The 18,615-nt window shown below is 53.1% G+C and overlaps 2 protein-coding genes across 2 annotated transcripts in view; one reads left to right on the top strand and one right to left on the bottom strand.

The window, feature by feature from the left end:
• AKR1A1 (aldo-keto reductase family 1 member A1) overlaps positions 1-18,615 on the top strand; it is a 357,612-nt gene that overhangs the window by 127,396 nt on the left and 211,601 nt on the right. The gene's annotated exons all lie outside the window — the stretch shown is intronic.
• Positions 309-18,615, bottom strand: part of ZSWIM5 (zinc finger SWIM-type containing 5) — an 81,830-nt gene continuing 63,523 nt past the window's right edge. Inside the window, 12 exon segments of the mRNA XM_048944975.1 lie at positions 309-1,534; positions 1,649-1,730; positions 2,046-2,209; positions 3,371-3,528; positions 4,196-4,331; positions 4,435-4,695; positions 5,086-5,223; positions 6,028-6,174; positions 7,666-7,842; positions 9,999-10,178; positions 13,842-13,992; positions 14,424-14,572. Of these exon segments, the coding sequence (XP_048800932.1) occupies positions 672-1,534; positions 1,649-1,730; positions 2,046-2,209; positions 3,371-3,528; positions 4,196-4,331; positions 4,435-4,695; positions 5,086-5,223; positions 6,028-6,174; positions 7,666-7,842; positions 9,999-10,178; positions 13,842-13,992; positions 14,424-14,572 (2,606 nt within the window). The 3' untranslated portion in view covers positions 309-671.

Genomic DNA, 18,615 nt, shown 5'->3' with positions numbered 1-18,615 from the left:
TTTTCTTTTTTTTTTTGTGTGTGTGTTACTTTTAGTAAGCAATCCCTGAGAACAGTTACTTTAACTTGTTTTTATTGAAGTATCTTCACAAATAGAGGAGTTTGCATGTCTCGGGCGGGCGGGAGAAGCGCTCTGCAAAGCCATCGCTTTTGGTGACGCATGAGGTTCTAGTGTTGCAGGTTCCTTTGCTCTTTGTCTCTTTCATCCTTCTCTTTCATTTTCTTTCCCTCTTTCTTTCTTTTCTTTTTTTTTTTTCCCCTTCCTTTTTTTTTTTTTTTCATTTTTTTTTTCCCCCAACATATTATAAAGATTTTTGCACTTTGCAACCTTCCGATCCCTCCAGCGACCGCTTTCTTCAGGAAAGAGGTATTAGATTTCCAGGTTAGCTTTTGGTATTGGCAAGGGAGGGCAGGGGCTGAGCAAACCATCCTTTTTCCTGGTTGCCTTTTGGTTTGTGCCCAAAGAATCTCTGGATCCTCTCAGCGTGTGAAATGGTTAAATCCGAGAAAGAAAATAACATTAAAAAAAAAAAATAATAAAATAAAATAAAAAAGAAACAGAAGAACGGAACGGAGCAGCCTCTGCCGATGGGGGGAAGGTCTTCTCCGCTCTCCTTCCTTCTTCTCTCCCGAGTCCCCGTGCTGCGGCCGGACCCTGCCCAAACCACTGGCTCACCCAAACCGCTCCCGCACCAGCAGCATCAGTTTTTTCTTGCCTTTGTAGATTTGTTTGAGATTGTCAATGAACTGGGCGAACTGTATGTGCCCGTCCTGCGCCAGGAGGAAGGTCTCCCTGGCCTTGCTGAGGAACTCGATGAACTCCCCGTAGTGCCGCGGGCTGATGTGGGTGAGCCGCGAGTGGGTGGTGTTGATGTAGGCGCTTATCGTGGCGTCCAGCAGCTGCCGCAGGGGTGCTTTGTCGGTGGACATCAGCTTGCCCGAGTTCCTGCGGCCGGGGATGCCGGCCAGCCCTGGGGCCGTCATGGTGCAGCGGCGGAGGATGTCCGACAGCACCGTGGCACAGTGCACGCTCTTCACCACCAGTGGGATGATGGCCGCCAGCTCGTTTTTGCCCAGGGAGTGGCTCAAGGCGCAGGCCCAGAGCACGTCGTTGATGGCCGGGTGCGTGTCCTGGTTGTAGGCCAGGTTGAGGTGCGTCATGGCCAGCGAGGCCAGCTTGAAGGCCCGCAGCGGGTAGCCCCGGTGCTCCATGTAGCGGGCGATGGTGAAGAGCTGGGTGTAGGTCATGCCAGTGGAGGCGGCGTCGATGACGATCTGGTAGGCGGTCTCGAAGGCAATGTGGTCCTTCTCGCAGAGGGTGAGGGCGGACAGGGCGCAGTTCTGCGGGTCCTTCATGGCACACTGCAGGGCCAGCGTGCGGGCGCAGCTGGCCAGCTCCTCCCGCTGCGGGTAGTCCAGGCTCAGGCGCAGGATGGTGTTGTGGGACATCACCGTGGCCGCCACGATGCTGGTGGCTTCCGTGGGGGTGAACAGCGAGTACCAGCTCTGCAGGATGCTCACCAGAGCTCTCACTCCTGCGAGAGACACAGGGGTCAGGAGAGCTCAGAAACTTAAAACCCAGGGCCACAAGTGGCTTTAGGGATCCCTGTGCCCGTTCTTCTTCCACCACATGTGGGCCAGACACTCACCCACTTCCGTAGCACATGTCACCAGCCACCTCACCATCTCCCGCCGCCGCCAGTTGAGGGTGGACAGGGTCATGCGCATCACCTGCGAGACAAACACAGGGTGACCCTCTACCCTATGGGGATCCACTGAGGCCACTTAACACCACGGTGCTCCCCCAAATTCTCCATGACCCTGCTCACTATCGACTCCCCGTGAGGCTTTCAAGGGCTGCCTCACCCAAAACTGCCCCCAGACCTCAGCAGAGGCTGAGCTCTACCCTCTCTAGGCCATGCAATGATGAATGTACCCCTTTCACGAGACCCCTGCGTGCCATGGGCGACCATGTGCTTGGTAGAAGACCATCACCAGAGTTAGTAGGGCAAAATGGCCACCAGCATCACGCGTGCAATCCTATACCTGGAGCCCCAGCTCCAGCGCAACATTGAGGAGTGTTGTGTCTGAGTTGCTGTCGGCTGGTGTGGCAATCTTGAATGCGTCCTGGGCCAGCTTGAAGATCAAGGAGGAGGAGTGGATGTTCTTCTGGATGGCTTCCAGCACCGTGCGCAGACGTAGCATGTCCCCTGGATGCAGGCAAGGATGGTCAGATGGCTCAGCCTCCCCCCGGTAACATCCAGCTTTACTGTATCACCCAACATGTGCTGTCTATCCATGCCTTTACTGGCCATAGCATCATGATGCTTCCCTGGAAACCACTTGACCCCTGCACAGGTTCCTGACTTGACCCCAAGCCTGAACCCCCAGCTCAGCCTTGTGGGGGACATCAGCCCCTCCTGGACACAGGATGGGGAGGGGGCCTCTGGTGCGAGCACAGACCAGAGATGCTGACGCGCCCCATCACCCTGTCTTGTTCCAGATTTGTGTTTCTACTCCCATAGCCACCAACGGAGCAGATGAATCTCATGCAAAGAAAACTGAAAAAAAACACACAGCAATGTGAAAACCCTAGCACTGCACCTGGGTACACACAGACATCTCAGATGACTAATAGCTAAATATATCGCCTGCCTCCCACAGCAGCCGCCTGCACCACCACCAGCATCCAAATCTCCCAAAAATGGCTAGCGGGGGCGTGGGTGAGAAACGCTCTGAGGACACAGGATCGCATTGGGACATGCTGTGGCGGGGGAACACCCAGGGAAAGACACAGCGGGAGAAACAGATGTAATCCACCAGCTCTACAGCCCCAGCATAAAGCTCTCATCCCCACAAGGGGCTGAGAAACTAAGGATAAGCCACTTCCATCCAGGTACCTGCAAGGAGAGGCATGATGCTATCAGCCCCGGACAAGCAGAGAGGTGGAGGAGGACAGGATGGAGACAGTCATACAATGGGTTAGGTTGCAAGAGACCTTAGAGCCCATCCATTCCAACCCCTGCTGTGGGCTTTGCCCCCCACCAGCTCAAGCTGCCCAGGTCCCATTCCACCTGGCCTTGGGCACTTCCAGGGATGGGGCAAGGAGGCTCTGCTGCTGTCTGTCAGACTTGAGCAAAGGGAAAGTTGTCTCCAGTAAAATCCTTTCTGTGCAGCCACATCTCATCGCTCACATCCTACAGGATTCAAAAGGGCTTCCCAATTCTGGAGAGGCTGCTGAGTGCTTCCCACACCAAGCACTCCAGCACTCTTAGACCGCCTCCCTATCACTCCTGCAATATTGCTCCCCACCAAATCCCTCCCCAGCCTCTGGGCAGCTACCTGTCCATCACCCCTGGTCCCACACCAACCTTTGGCCGCCGTGAGCATGGTGGATGCCAGCTCGCACTGCTGTGACTCCAGATGCCCCAGGGTGAACCAGCGTGGGTACCTGCTGGGGACCACCGACACCAGGTGGTGGGGGTGAGTCACATCACCGGACGGTGCTGTGGTTTCCAGCACTGGCAACCTGAAGGACAAACAGAGGAGACAATGTCAGATCAGCCCCAGGATGTGGTGATGGGGAGCGAGGAGGGGGCTGTATCCTGCAGTGCCTCTGAAAGCCTCCTGCTGCCATGCACGTGCAGAGGCTGCTGGGCTGCATGCACGCCACATGGGCATGGGGATCAATCTCAGATCGACTTGAAAAGAGGAGAATGATCCGTGAAGTGATTTATAAACTTGGAAGGAAAAACACAAGCATCAGGGGAAAAAAAAAAAAACACAACAAAAAGGCAAGAAAAAAAAGAAAAAGAGAAAATCCTCCTCCCTCTGTGCTCCTTTTATGTCAAAGAGCCCGACAGCACTCCTGTCTGCATCATCTGGTTCTCCTTAAGATGCCCAGTTATGATCAGAAGCAGCAGTACATTTCCCCAGGGCCTCTGCAGTGGTTTTTGGTTACCTGCCTGAGTGGTGATATTCCAAAGCCTGAAAATCTCAGGAAGTCAAGGGAAAGAGCAGGAGCCCAGCTTCACTTGCTGCAGTGGAAGAACCATGTCAGCCCTTCCACACTCTCATTTCCTGACCTGAGCATCATCAATCCCAGGTCTTACAGAAAGGAAACGTCCCCACGGATAAAGGGAGCATCAGACGTCTGTCTTCCCCACAACAAAAATCAGAACAAGTCATGCACCAACCTCATGGCCCGCAAAGCCAGCTTGTACGCTAGGTCGGCATCATGGGGCAGCAGGGCAGAGAACAGGTATTTGGCAAAGGTGTGCATAGGGACACTCTCACGGTGGATCACCTCTCCCAAGCCGCTGAAGGGGCCACCTAGAAGCAAAGCCCATTGGCCATTGTTATTACGAGTACATCACTAGCACCAGTACACGGCTACCCCAAAGCTGTCTTTGCTACCCCAAAGAGAAGCCCTCACCTTCCAGCAGCAGGATGCACTGCTTCCTCAGGGTCTGCACCAGCACTGGGTCCAGCTCCAGGTCCTGCAGACGGGCTATGATCTGCTCCTCGTTGCGGCACACCTTGTCCTGGGCATAGAGGCCTTCAGGCATCACTCTCTGCTGGCCCATCCCCATCAGGGCCACCTCCAAGGCCAGGGACAGGTAGGACTCGCCACTATCTTGGCTGCCGGTTGTGACGGGCACATGCTGGTAGACAGGGGGTTTGCTGTCCCCGGTGTCTGGAAGAAGGGAGAGGTACACAAGAGTTAGAGGAGCCTCTTAGAGGGCTGAGAAAAAAACCTTTCCAATTCAGAAGCAAGACCCAACACTTCCTTTGCTGCCTGCCTTTGGTTACCCAAAGATGATGGAAATGTGAGGTTTCACCCTTCTCCTTGCTCTCGACTGTGAGACATAGGAACCCTGAGACACATGCAAGAGGACACACAGCTGATAACAAAGCCTTTCCCAGATGAGCATATCTTGGCTCAGCTCTGCCAAACAGCTGCCCTGCTCTGCTGCAAACCCCAGGGCTGGGGACAGGAAGTGTGGGGCTCAGGAGCCCTGAGGCCAAGCACTGCACCCAGGACCAGCTGGAGTTGCCTGGCAGAGAGTGAGAGAGCACTCAGTACCTGAGATTTCAAGGCAATTTTCCTCTTCTAATCTACAAGCTTCGGTCAGTGTGAGAAAGAGGCAGCCGATGGGGTTCAGAGGGTGGCCTACCCAGCCCTCCAGGTTGGTGATGGTTGTTGCACCTCGCTGCAGCAGCTCTGAAAAAGAAGAGGGAAAAAAAAACAAAAAGAAATTAATAGTGAGGATTTTATGATGGGTTCTCCACCCAGAGAGGTCTCCAAGACCAGAGGCTTTTTCTTACCCCATGGGCTAGGGACACAGGTACCTCCAGGGGCCATGGGAAATTTCCAACGGCCACGAGCAGCTCAGAGCAGCCACCACAAGGGCACTCAGACAATAGGAAGAGCAGGAACCCAGTACAAAAAGGTGCCCCAAAAGGCTGGAGGAGATGCAGTGGCTCAACCTCAGTCCCCAGGAGCACACAGGAATGTCCATAAAGCAGTGGTTGCCTGAATGATTTGGAAGGCACGCTCTCAAACTGGCTGAGCTAGCAAGGCCCAGAGGAGTTACCAAACCACTATCAGCAATGCAGCAACCAGCCCCAACTCTCTGCCAACTGCAAATGCAAAATAAGCGATGCTGGTCTAGTCTCCTGTCCATGTTACTCAGCAAATGTAAACGCAGTGTGGAGGTAGCACAAGCAGCCAGCTACCGCAGTGCTGCGGGCAAGCAGCATCACCTGCTATCACCCGTGCAATCCGCGCACGCAACCAGACAGCAGGAACAGCTTGTGTCCCTGGGCATCTCTGCGTCCTTGATGTATGGGTATAGCGGCACTTTGGCTCAAGCAACTGGACTCAAGCAAATGGACAGTTTGTCATTTCGGGTGCACATAGTCCCACATGGTGCTCCCCCACCTCTGAGCTCTGAGAGTCTTCCCCACCACCTGGGACACCCCGGCCAGCACTTGCGGGCCCCTTCTCAAGCCCCTCTGCTCCTACCTTTCTTCTGATGCTTGTAAATTTCCAGCTGCCTCTGCTGCTGCAGTCGCAGGGTGTTGATGATGGCAACGGTTAAGCGCAGAGCCTCCCGGGGGTAGCCATGGGAGCGCAGGGCGTCCACCCGGGCGCAGGCTGTCGGGACGTGTTCTACAAGGCAAGGGCAGACACAGGGCGGGCTGAGCCAAGGGAGAGCAGAAATCCAGGGGATGATAGGGAAGAAAACCTGACAGCACCAGGCTTCAGGGCATCTTCTACTCGTCTGCCCCACACCCCAGCTGCAAGCCTGTATGTCCTCACTCTCCCACTGCACCTGGCTGGGATGCCTACTGGGAATACTCATGGGACTTCTCCCCACGTCCAGCCTGCAGCAGCCCCTAAATCCTGACCCCCCACAAACTGTATCTAGGGGAAGCAGTGGCAAAGTGCGTTCATCTCTGTGTTGGGGACACTGGCAGATTTGGGATGACATTCTGAACTGCTTCTATGACTGCTGCACGGAGTGAACTCCATAGAGACCTCATCTCTTCCACAGCCCTCCTACCTGGTGTTTTATTATTAGGAACAGTTGCGTGAAACCCCCAAGACTCAAAGTTGCTTAGAAATTCATCTGCTCCTGCTGCTCATTGCTCACCTGAAATCACAAGCAACTGTGGAGAGGATTATGACTGAGTGAGAAATTAGCAGGAGCAGATGACATGACATGCCGCATAACAAGCAGCAAAAATCCCATTTTCTTGCAGAATGTCCTACCAAGGGGAAAAAGAAAAAAAAAGGCAAGCACAGAAGATCTAAAGTTATGGCAGAAGGATCCTTTCTATTCCTGGAAAAGACCAGAGAGCTTTGGAAATGCAGACAGCCACCTCCACAAATGAGGTTTCCACATCCCAGAGGTCACTAGCAAGGAACATGAGGAAGAGGTTTAAGAACAAACACATCTATGAGAGACCTTCTTGTTGTTCACTCCTTTCGCTAAATGGATGAAACACTCAGCTTCTCACTGAATTCATCATGCAAGCTGCTGACAAACCTCACTCCTGTCCCAGCACAAGTTCCCTGAAGGGGCACCAAGGAAGCAAAAGCACTAAAGCCAAAATCAAGGTGATTGTGTCAACCAGCTATGCCTAAAGGCTCACCAGAGTCTGTGCCACAGAAATGGAGATGTGTTCATCACATCTATTCTAGATCCAGTCCATGGAAGCACCAGCCCCATGCCACCACCTACAGCTGCTAAGGGAAATCCATCCCAGAGTAGAAATGCCCTCTCCTGCTCTACCTATGCCAGCAAAGGACAGAGCAGTGGTGGGCTCTGGCCTTTCAATATCTGTACATTCTCCTTTGCTGTGCAGATGAGGCGTCTACACTCCCAGAAATGCGAGGGCTCACATCTTTTCTGGGGTCAGTCTGAGTGGTGATGGTTACAAGGAACCCATAAGCCTCCCGTCTCACCTGCTCTCATCCTGACATACTTAGTTACTGAGGTTTTAAAGTTTAGGTTGCCGAGATATTTTCAATTTATAACGCTGAACCTTGCAAGGATGCAGGGTAGTAAAACTCCTTTGATGCTTCGGGTGGTTCTTTTCCATGAGCAAGCCAACCCATCCACCCAGGCCACGCTGGAGCTGCTGCTTGGATGCTTACCGAGCCACAGCGGCTGCCCCTGGGAGTTGAAGAGCAGACTCTCGCCTTCCCGCTGGTAGGCAGGGGACACGTAGAAGTCACTGCTGATGATGCGCTGCAGGTGGCTGTCCTGCCAGTGCAGGTCACAGCCCTCAATGGCACGGGTGAACACGGTTCGTCTGGGCCTGGCCAGTGAGTCTGCAAAGAGAAAAATCGTCAGAGCCATGGGGCAGCGGTGGGACCCTCCTGCACCTTATGGAATCATTAAGGTTGGAAAAGACCTCCAAGGTCATCGATTCAATCACCAACCCATCGCCACCATGCCCACCAAACCACGTCCCCTTCCTCGGCCCCAGGGTCACCTTGCACCTTGACAGGCTTGAAAGGAAGCCCTGAGCATGTCACTGGCATCGGGGCAAATTGGGGTGACCATCACCCCTCCCAGTAAACACCACAGTATGTGCAAGAGAACTGGGAAGGAAGGAGAGGGCATCCATTGTCTTGAACCCCACTGCTTCCCTGCAGCAATGGTTGTGCTCCTTCACACAGCTGCTCTGCAACCAAAATGTCATTTTCAAAGCTATTGAATGCTTGTATGCAACCCAAAACAATAAAGCTCGTTACGTATTAATGCATTAATGAGGCGTGCTGTGTATTAATGGAAGAAAAAAACCAGAACAGCCTGCTTGCTAGACTTATGCCCATGCATGTGACCCCTCTCTACACAGAGGTTTGCCCATACAACGGGGCTGAGGCTTGCAACAAATCCAGCTGCTGCTTATTGCTCTCTGATGTATCTAGCAGTTGCATGGTCTGGCTCATCTAGCTGACATTTCTGCTGGGCTATTGTTCTCCTGTTGGGCTATTGTTTCTCGCAGACAGTGGGAGCAGGTAGCGCTCGCTTCCCGTCTGGGAGCTGCAGGGCAGGAGGAGGTTTTCACCCCATCCAGACAGAGCAGCCGGGTGCTTTGTTGGGCTGTCTGCAGCCCTCCTGCTATCGCCCAGCCACGCTGGAACAGGAGGGCAAAAAGCAGCCGTGCGTTGCAAAACAGGGAGCCTCGATCGCAGTGCAACGCGGAACGCGAGGTCCTGCAGATAGACGCGTCAGGGAGGGGAAAACAAAGGGCTCCGCTCAGTGCTGAGCCAGGAGGTTGGGTAAACACGCTCTGGAAGCGATGGTAACAAGCAATTAGCCTGAATGCTGCAGGCACCCCGAGGTGGATAGAAATTAAACAGGTGTTTGTGCATAGAGCACCGACCCTCCGCCAGGTTGAGTTGGGCAGGAAGGATTTCGGCAATCAGCCGTTGCCTGACAGTAATAAAGGAGGCTGGCAGCAATTCACTGCGTTATTTGCATACCCATAACCACCAGCCCTAGGATACATCCCAGCTCTGTTTTCATCCTAGGCACTCTGGAAACACCGTGCACACATCCCAGAATGTGACCAGCCCCGAAGAGCAGCGGGGCTGGGAGCACTAGGCAATCCTGGCCATGTAGAGCTGGAGCGAGGCCAGCTGTAAGGCGAGCTGCTCCCGGCCTGCGATGTGCACATGGGATGCCCGGCGTGCGGCCAGGGACAGCAGCAGTTTGCTCCATGGCTATGTGTAACAAACCCACAGCCAATTCTCATGCAGCAGATGGAGGCACTGCGAGAGCAGTGAGTTTCAATTAATGTCTATCTCGGGCCAAAGGAAGGGGCTCTGCTCCACCTCGCTTCTTGCTTTCATAGAATCACAGAGTCCGTTAAGGTTGGAAAAGACCACTAAGATCACCTAATCCAACTGCCAGTCCATTGCCACCATGCCCACTAACCATGTCCCTCAGTGCCACTTCCATCTTTTAGCACGGGCTTCAAAGTTCAGCTCCGCAACAATTCAAGCAGTGCCAGTGACCAGGAAAACCCAGGATGCCATTCTGCTCAGGGCTGACACCATCACAGGAAGCAGAACCAGGAGCCACGTGTATGCCCCCAAACCAGCTTCAGAATGGACGGCCCAGCTGATGGCCCCATAGCTCCCCAGAGCCCTGTGCTGGGATTTATTCTGGGGGGTGGAGGGGATTTTTCAAAGCATTAATCACGGTCCAACTGCTCCCAGGGTGAGATTCCCATTGACGTCAGTGGGAGCAGCCCTGAGCCAGCACTCGGTGCCTGCTCAGCCCATGTGCCAGCACCCAGCAGCACGCCGAGTTGGGTCTCTATGAGCACAGCACCAAGCATGAGCTGTCCTCCTCCAAGCAGCACCACTCAGAACCTTGCGAGAAGCAAACTTCTGAAAACACAACCCCATTCCCCTCAAACCAAAGAATCTCTCCCTTACAGAAATGCATTTTTTTGGCAGATTCCCGAACTCACCTTGGCTGTGGCTGGAGCTCTGCGTGAGCGCATTGGTGATGTTGGGAAGCTCGTTGCCATAATTGCCATCTTCGAGGGGACACACGTCCATCTCGCCCCACTTGCGCAGCTGCCGAAGCCAGGAGGATTTCTCTTCCAGCTTGCAGTGAGGGTTCAGCACGACGCACACCCACAGCGCCCCTAAACAAAGCCGAGAGGTGAGGGATGTGCTGTGCTCCCCTGCACCGCCCGGCCGCTGCCTTCCCACCGCCTGCAACGTTTTCTCAGCATCCATAAACTCACAGCAGCACAATGCACAGACCCAGGAGGGGGATTTAGACAGCTTTCAAATAAAAGTAAAACTCCTCTGTAATGAAGCTAAATTATAATCTCATGAGATGGGGGACAGTGGGGAGGAGGGAAGAGGAGACCGGCTGTGTATGAATTTGTGAGTGCTTCTGTCTGCCAGGACAAATCTACTGTTTGAACTACACATCAAAGCGTGCTTAAAAACATCCTGGCAAGCTGCAGAGTCTGTATCTCCAAAGACTAACCTGATTTTGATCCTACCCACGTTCCCAGCGCTTTAAAGCCCGCTCAGAATGCTATTTCATCTGCCATTGTTCTTCGGGCCATTTGCATTCAACTATTTATAAAGGAGATTTGGTGTATTTTCTTCCTTTCTCTCTCTTTTTTTCTCTCTCTCTTTTTTTTTTTTTTAAATCCCCAGCAGCCCCCCAGACCGCAGCAGAGGAACCCAGAGCTCGGTGTGATGCCTGGCAGCCAGAGCTCTTCTTGGCACAAGCAAAGGTGCCCAATGGCAGATCCACCACAGCACCATCAGGCTTTGGCCGTGGCAATGCCCTGCCCTGTGCTCTGGGCCCCGCAGAGCTCTGGGGTACACGAGCAGTGGTACAACATCTTGCACAGTTGTCTCTCAGTTGTTTCTCAGCCTGGGGAGGCAGCGAGGTTTAGTGATGGGGCTTGGTGACCCTGCTCTGTCGCAGCCAAGAACACGATGCGGCCGGTGAGTTTTGGCTCCTGTTGCTGCACTGGGACAATCCCCTATAGGGATCCTCATGTCTTCACAGGCTATTTTTGTGAACCCTCCAAGGTACCCTTTGGCTGCCAAAATAGCGTGCCCCCAGGCTCTCCTGTAGAAGGGAAGATGGGATGGGGACAAGCTGGGGAGAGGGATTCACATCTGTCTCAGGAGAGAAGCACTGAGGTAGCAGTCTGGGAAATGGAAAAGTTGGGTTTTGGAAGTCCTTTGGCCAAGTGAGAGCATGACTGACTCCTGTCCTGAGCCGATACGCTGAGCTGGGTCAGACTTGGTGTCTCACATGCTGCAGAGAACCTTCATCTGAACTTTCCGACAGCAGAAGGTTAAGTGGGGAACAAAAAGGCAGATCACGATTAAGCTAAGCCTCTGAACAAAAATGCTTTTTGATTGCAGGGCTGGGTAGAAAGGGGGGGTCACAGGAGCCTTCCCACCCCAGCGTCCCTGCTGCTGGCCCCAGGGAGGGCAGGCACTCGGATCCTGCACTGAAGTTTCCAAGCCATCAAAGAAATTCTCCCGTTTCCCACAGGGTCGCTCCCTGGCCTAATCTCCTGAAATTCCCCACTGTAAACAAGTGGCTGAGATAAATAAACCCGTCTCCAGGCAGATTAAGGTCAGGCTGCACTTCAGCTGGTTTTTCGTCTATTTTTTGTAATTAGGCTTTAATCATAAGTAGTAATGCGCCAGGGCAAATACTCCCACGCCGCACAGCTCCCTATCCAGCGGGTCTTCCCTTGGCTCCCCAGCAGACGGGGCAATAGATGCTCAGTTGGCAGCACACACACATGCAAACGACGCCTTTTATTTCTTTTTTTAAAACTCTGAAATCCTGCAAAATCCTTTACATTTTACCCGGTATAAATCCACAATCTTCTTTAGGGCTGATCTTCCAATCCCACACAAGTTGGTGATGCAGTCTTTGTTAAAATCGATGATTCGTTATTAAATGCTTGCCCAAAATAATGTCTGGGGCTGGTTGCAGCATCTGGCATAGGTTATCTCCCCTCCTGCCCTCTCCATTTGATAATGTTCAGCAGTGCTGGTGCAGCTTTGGCATCCCTGACATGGAGTTGATCACTTGTCCCTGAGCACCGTGCCGACACCATCTCAATCATCTGCAGTTCAGGGCAAACTGCTGCATCCAGGCCTGCCTAGACACCCATACAACCACGTTTCACAGATGTGTTTGCTTTCCTCCATGTGGAAATTCTGGCGTGGTGCATTTGGCCACCTCTCTAGGATTCTTGAGTATCTAGCCATTCCAAATCCTGGAAATATCTTTCTGGCAGGCAGGCCAGGATCAGCTCTGCAGAGCTCGTGTGTTTATTTCCATCCAGGGAACCGCAGGCAGGAGCAAGGCATCCCTCCTCGCCCAGCCCCTCGTCTGTGCCATTCCTGCACTGCTGCCGTGAGGAGGCTTCCAACCCCAGCCCACCACGCAGACAGACTGTGCCAAGGACATTTTGAAAGCCAAAGCAGCCTGGCAGCCGACTGCCGGTTATCAACTATTTTGCAGACAAGACCATGTAGGGCAGTGTGAATTTCGGGAGGGAATTCTTGAGCTACATCAGAAAAACAATGGCTTCACCACACTACTGCTCTGACAGCATGGCAACTGATGAACTCCAGAAGTTTCTGCTCCAGCCACTGAGACCTCCTACCTGGCTTCTTGTTTCCCACAGCAGGGACAGGCGTATAAGGAAAACCATAAGAGCAGGCAAATTTGCAGAGATACTCCACTGTCCACCCTCCCACAATCTGTGACTCAAGAACTTCTTGAAAGAGAAGTGGCATCTATACTCAACAGCCCTTTTCTCTCCTTTTTTTCCAAATAATTTTCATCCTCCTCCAAGCTTTCAGCCTCAGAGATTCCCATCACATTAGCTTCACCATGCCACAAAGTCAATTTCTATCACGCTGATAAGAAACGCCTTCTGCCTGATTCAAACACCTCCACTTGCCCTGTGCTCACCTCCTTGGCAATTTCATGAGCCATTCCTGATTTTACATGTGCAGTACACCTTCCCTGAGTCTCCCCTGCACACTGAAGCACATTGACCCACAGAGGTCTTCCTCGTACAGGTGTGGCTCCAGACCATGGACCACCCTCATCCTTCTAGCTCTATAACATCTCTTTGGTCCCAGCCCGTGAGCTGGTCCAGCCCTTTACACAGCATTTCCCACCACCAGGCAGCAGAACAGCTCAGACTCACAGTGAATCCATGGCACAAGTCAAACTATTCCCCATACATCCAGGAGAGCCCATGACTGTTGGGTCAACTCCACCACACAGCCATCCCCTCCAGGCTCACGTCATCTTAATGTTTTATTCTAATAATATTACATCATCAGCCAGTTGAGCTGGTGTCTAAGGTGCTTAGTTAGAATTATCCAGAGTTGTATTTCTCTTAAAGCCAGGCTCTGCACTGCCCATCCCTCCCACTCACTCTGGAAACCATTTGTTTGCTAGGACAAGACATCCTCTTTCTGAAGCACAGAAACACAAGGGGCTTCTTCTGGCACCAAGGCATTGCCATTTCTATGTCTTACTACAGCACATGCTTCAAGATGCTGCAAACATGGCACAAGCCACCCTGCAAACATATCAACCCTGGCTCCTTTGCAGGAGAGGAGCTGGTTTGTTTAAGGTGCTGAAATGTGCAGTTTGGTCCTGATCCAGCTGTCCCACCAGGATTTGGCTGGGAAACTAGGGTGAGCTCTGGATGAGCTCCAAAATCTAATAGAACAAGGCGTGCAGTCTCAGCAGCCCCGCTCATCCCGCTGCTGCTCCTGGTGGCCCTTACCCAGCTCATCCCAGAGCTGCCGACACTTCTCTGTTATGCCCGTCCCCTGCTGCCTCCAGAGGGAGAGCCGAGGGTCGGCCATGAACTGCTCCGTTATCAGTGTCAGCATCCTGGCCCCGTTGGAGTCCCTCATGCGCAGCATCTCCCGGACCTGGAAAGGACAGAGAGAAGGCTCTTTGTGAGACAAGCCATGATCCCCTGGAGGTGTCTAAGACAGTCACAGAATATCCCAAGTTGGAAGGGACCCATAAGGATCATCAGGTCCAACTCCTGGATGAGGTCACCTAGATGCCAACTCCCTCACTCTAGCTGGATGGCCATAGTGGATTTCCCTCCACCATGCTAACAAAGAGATGGGGGGAAAAGCCCTGATTCATGAAGAACCACTGTGTGAGAAGCAGGGACTCTGCCTGACCCTGAGCCAGGATTACAACTGCCAGCTCAGTGGCCAGGAGAGAAGGCACTGGAGCAGAGATTCCCAGCTGTGATGGGCACTGTGCCAGGGCAGCCAGCGGGCTGCCTGCTACGTGACGCGCCATGCAGAGTGCAGCAGGAAAGGGAGCAGGGCTGGCTCCTCCTCACCTTGGCGAACATGGAGTTGAGCTGTTTCCCCGAGCCGTAGTACCCTCCCTGAGATAGGAACAGCTTCACCTGTTCTCGGACCTGCTCTTCATCCAGGTGCCAGCAGTTCTCATCGTCAATGCTGGCCCCAGCAGTAGGGTCAGGAGCGCCTGGGGGACAGGGAAAGAGGAAAAAGAGACAATGAGGTTTGTAGCAGCAGAGCTAGCAATCATGGAGAGCACGAAATGGCCCATCTCTTTTATCAGCTCAAGTGAGAGCAAACCAACCCTCCCACCAACAACATCAGGCTCCCCTCCCATGGTGGTGGCAGCAGCAGCAACCATGAAGAGAGATCTTGAGCACAGCATTAATGCCTACAACTCCGCTCATCCCTCCTAATGAGTCTAGGGTAGCACCAAGCAACGTCTATTCTGGCCCAGCTTTCACCACCAGTGAAAGACACAGTGGGTGATGCTTGGGAGGACAACAGTGAAGGCCATTCCTCTCCTACTGCTATACCCCATGCTGAGGCACAGCAGCTGCACAGCCCTGAGCCTTCTGCGTCCCCTTGGATTGTCTGTGGTTCTCCTCTTGCTGCACATTGTGGATTTGTTTCAGCATCCATAAAGCTGATCCTGTAAACCTTTCCTATCTCTTGGAAGCAATCTCACAGAGGTATTCTTGGATGAAGGATGCATGGATCCTTCCTGAGCCTTCCTTGCCCCTTTTAATTCCCATTTTTCCCAAGGGCTTTTCTACCTCCTAGCAACACCTTCAGCTTCATGAGCACAAGGGGCAGGCAGAAATACGGCTCCAGGAGGGGCCAGGAGCCCAGCCCAAAGTGCTACAAGGACACTTCAGTGGGCCCCAGTTGGGGAGCAGCCATCTCTTCTTCCACCACTCCTTGCTGCTTTGGGTACACACCCCAGCACTGGCTGAGAGATGTGGAGCCAAGAGCTGAAGTGCAGCTCATGGAAAGGCAGCTCCACACTGCTCAGCGAGGCGACTGTCTCTTCTTGGCTTATAAATGAGAGGACATCAACCGGAGGGGTTTTGCTCCTCCGGCAAAGGCTGAGAGTGCTCCTGACCCAAAAAGATACAGCTATTTGTATTTAATGTCCTTTACAAAATTCCTTTAATTTCTGCTAATAATCGCTGCCTGAGAGCTGTTCCAGCAGGCCCCAGGCGCTGCCCGTACCGCGCTGGAGGGAGAGGATGCTGCTGCTGCTCCCTCTGCGGAATAACTTATAGTTGACAGAACAACGTAATTGGGACAGGATCTGAAGCAGCAGAAAGGAAACCGCTTTCGCCCACAGCCCTGTGCTGGGAAGGAGGGAACCAGCTCCACGTGACCCAGCCCTGCTCCCCGCTGTCATAAGGCAGCACAACAGCGCATCTCAGCTTCTCTGTGTCTCTTCTTTCCCTCCCCCAAGTCCGTCCTTATCTTCGCTCCCCCTTGCAGATAAAGAGCAGACAAGCCAGTGATTATCCCGTATCAGGAACCGATGACTAATCTGTCTGCCACGAATGCTTATCCGGCCCCCATCACCGGGGTTGCTGAGATGCTTGTGCTCTTAATATCCTCCTCCAAGCAGCCTGCCCGCTCCTCCCAGCTATCCAGATCAGCCAGGTCGCCTCATCAGCCTCCACGGGGTCATCTGTCCATAGCTACAGGGTGCAGACACCTGACGACCCATGCACAAATTCTCAGCTCGCTCCTCATCAAGGGCACTGGGACAGCTCAAAGCAGAGGCTCAGTGAGATGCACAAAGAAGCAGTGTTTCTGCAGGGTTCCCAGGCTAACCCCAGTGTTAGCATGCAGCGGAAAGCGCAGACTGCACGGAAAGAAGCGTGGAGCTAAATAAAATCTCCTCCTCCCACACAACACATTGAGCACTTCTCACGTTTGGGTTCTGACCACAGCTAAATTAGCAACACAGCTCTCGTCACTCCAAATAAAACCCACGTTTACTCGTAAATTTATTTTGCTCTCCCATAAAAGATTCATACAGAGGGTTGTAATATCAGATTCCCACACACGCCGCACAAACAGGCAGATAATGGGCTACCCAATTACACCGGGGAGCTGGATCAACATTTAAGAGCAAACAAGAGGATTTGCGTGGCGTTTAAATATTCATGGCAGGATTTGCCCACTTCCCATTGCCAACGTTTGCACCGTGGTGGCGTCCCCATGGCATGCCATGACGTAGCTGATGAGCAATTCCATGTCTCTGCTCCAAACTAGCAGGGAACGGCATGTAACACAGCCCCCAGCCTGCGTAACACGTTTCTCATATAGCAGCATTCCTGCTCCAAAGAGCCTGTTTCAGATGCGCTTGATCTTTGTCCTGCGGGATTCAGATTTAAGGAAACACCAGCATACATCCTGAGTGGAAAGAGTGTTTCACAAACCCATTTGCACAGGCTGTAGAAACACAGATAAAAATGCCATCAATCAGGGCAGCTAGGACCTCTCCCTCGTCATGGGCTCAGCACTTAACTATTTGGCACCCAAGAGAAACCCAGCCAGAGGGGATGCGAAGAGTGGAAAATAAGGGCTGGAAAAAATCAACGGGGGAGAAAGCGGAACAAAGGCAGACATGGAAAATCTAACACCTTGCTCAGAAGTTAGCTGTGGAAGGTGAAGAAAAGCAAAGCTCCTGGAGGGGGGCATGTTTCTGGGGCTGAAGAAGCACTGGGATGCCCATGGCTCACACTGAGGTCTCCCAGGTCTGGGCAGAAGAGCCAAACGCACCCATCCTGGTCCTGGTGAGCTTCTGGACCATGGAGCAGTTCACAGAAGCCGTCTCATGACTGCATGTGGCGCTGCCAAAAGCCTCCAGGCTGTGTCTCCAGCATTTGGATAGAAACCAGGAGTGAAGGAAGAGCCACCCAGAACGGAGAGGGAGCAGAGGGGGAGGATACGGACAAATAAACAAACAACAGAAACCTCAAAGAGAAAATAACCAGGCACCAGAAAGGAAATGAACTCTAACAAGGGGTAAAAATAGCGGCGAAGCGAGGGAGAAAGGAACCAAGCTCCACTGAGCCTCCCAAGCCTCCCGTTCCATTTTTAAGTGGAGGCAGATTGAATGGAGGCAGCCTGAAGAGGCAGAGACATCTGACAGCAATCGAGGGAGTGAAACCCCTCAGCTCCTGGGACCAAAGTAGCTGCCAGCAGTGGCACTGTGCCCATCACAGCTGTGGTCCCACTGTGGGCCATGGGGACGCGATGGCACGGCTCTGCAGACTTCTAATGCCCATCATTTCCATTGGAGTAAAGTCTTGAAGCTGCCCTGGAGATCCTGGTTAAACCTCCCAGCACCTCTTATGGCTGCCATGCAACTCCCAGACCAAACCCAATTCATTCTGGAGTTTAACTCCTTGTTCTTCAGCTTTCCCCACACACCTCACCTGCAAGTGCATGACTGTCCAGGACAGAGGCTGAACTCGCCCAGGCAGGCAATGAGCTTTCATAACACTGCTGGTGAGAGCAATGAAAACAGGCTTGAGAGCACACTGCTAACTGCGGGGGTCTGGCTGCCCCTAGGAAAGGCCAGAGCATTTTGCTGGTGTAATGACAGCCCTCAGCCTTGTGGTGAGCCAGAAAGCCATGCAGAAACAAGGGAGGAAGCAGCACTGTGGTCTCATTTCGAGCTGCCACTTCAGAGGCCGCGAGCGGAGGAGGGCGATACGTGAGACGCGCGCTCTGAGTGCGCTGCCCTTTGCAGTGATCTGCCAGAACAGAAACGTGACCTACTTCAGCACGCAGAGGTCAAGTGGGAAGCAGACAGCCAGGCACACCTAGCCTTGCTGCTCCAACTGAACCCTGAGAGAACGAGCGAGCACTTTGGCTGCGCTCCGAGGCTGCATCGTTACTGGATAGTTTGCATTTCCTTCTAGGAAGGCAGCCCAGGAGAGCAGCACGTGCGTGCACACTCCTGCAAGGAGCAAAGGTCTCATACCCTACTGCGAGCCTTGTGGGCGGCTGCCTGCAGCCTTCTGTGCTGCTCGGGCACTACAGAAGGAGCAAAGAGCAGCTCTGAACGGAGAGGGCAGCACTGTTTCTGAAGCAGACACGATACAACAGGGACGTTCATAGAAGCATTGAGGTTGGAAAGACCTCTAAGATCACCCAGTCCAACCCCACCCCACCGTGCCCACTGACCACATCCCCCAGTGCCACATCTCCGTGCTCCTTGAACACCTC

The sequence above is a fragment of the Lagopus muta genome, chromosome 5 (assembly GCF_023343835.1).
Source record: "Lagopus muta isolate bLagMut1 chromosome 5, bLagMut1 primary, whole genome shotgun sequence".
NCBI classification, from domain to species: domain Eukaryota; kingdom Metazoa; phylum Chordata; class Aves; order Galliformes; family Phasianidae; genus Lagopus; species Lagopus muta.
Note: the sequence above shows the minus strand (reverse complement) of the source record. Positions and strands in the feature narration are given on the sequence as shown.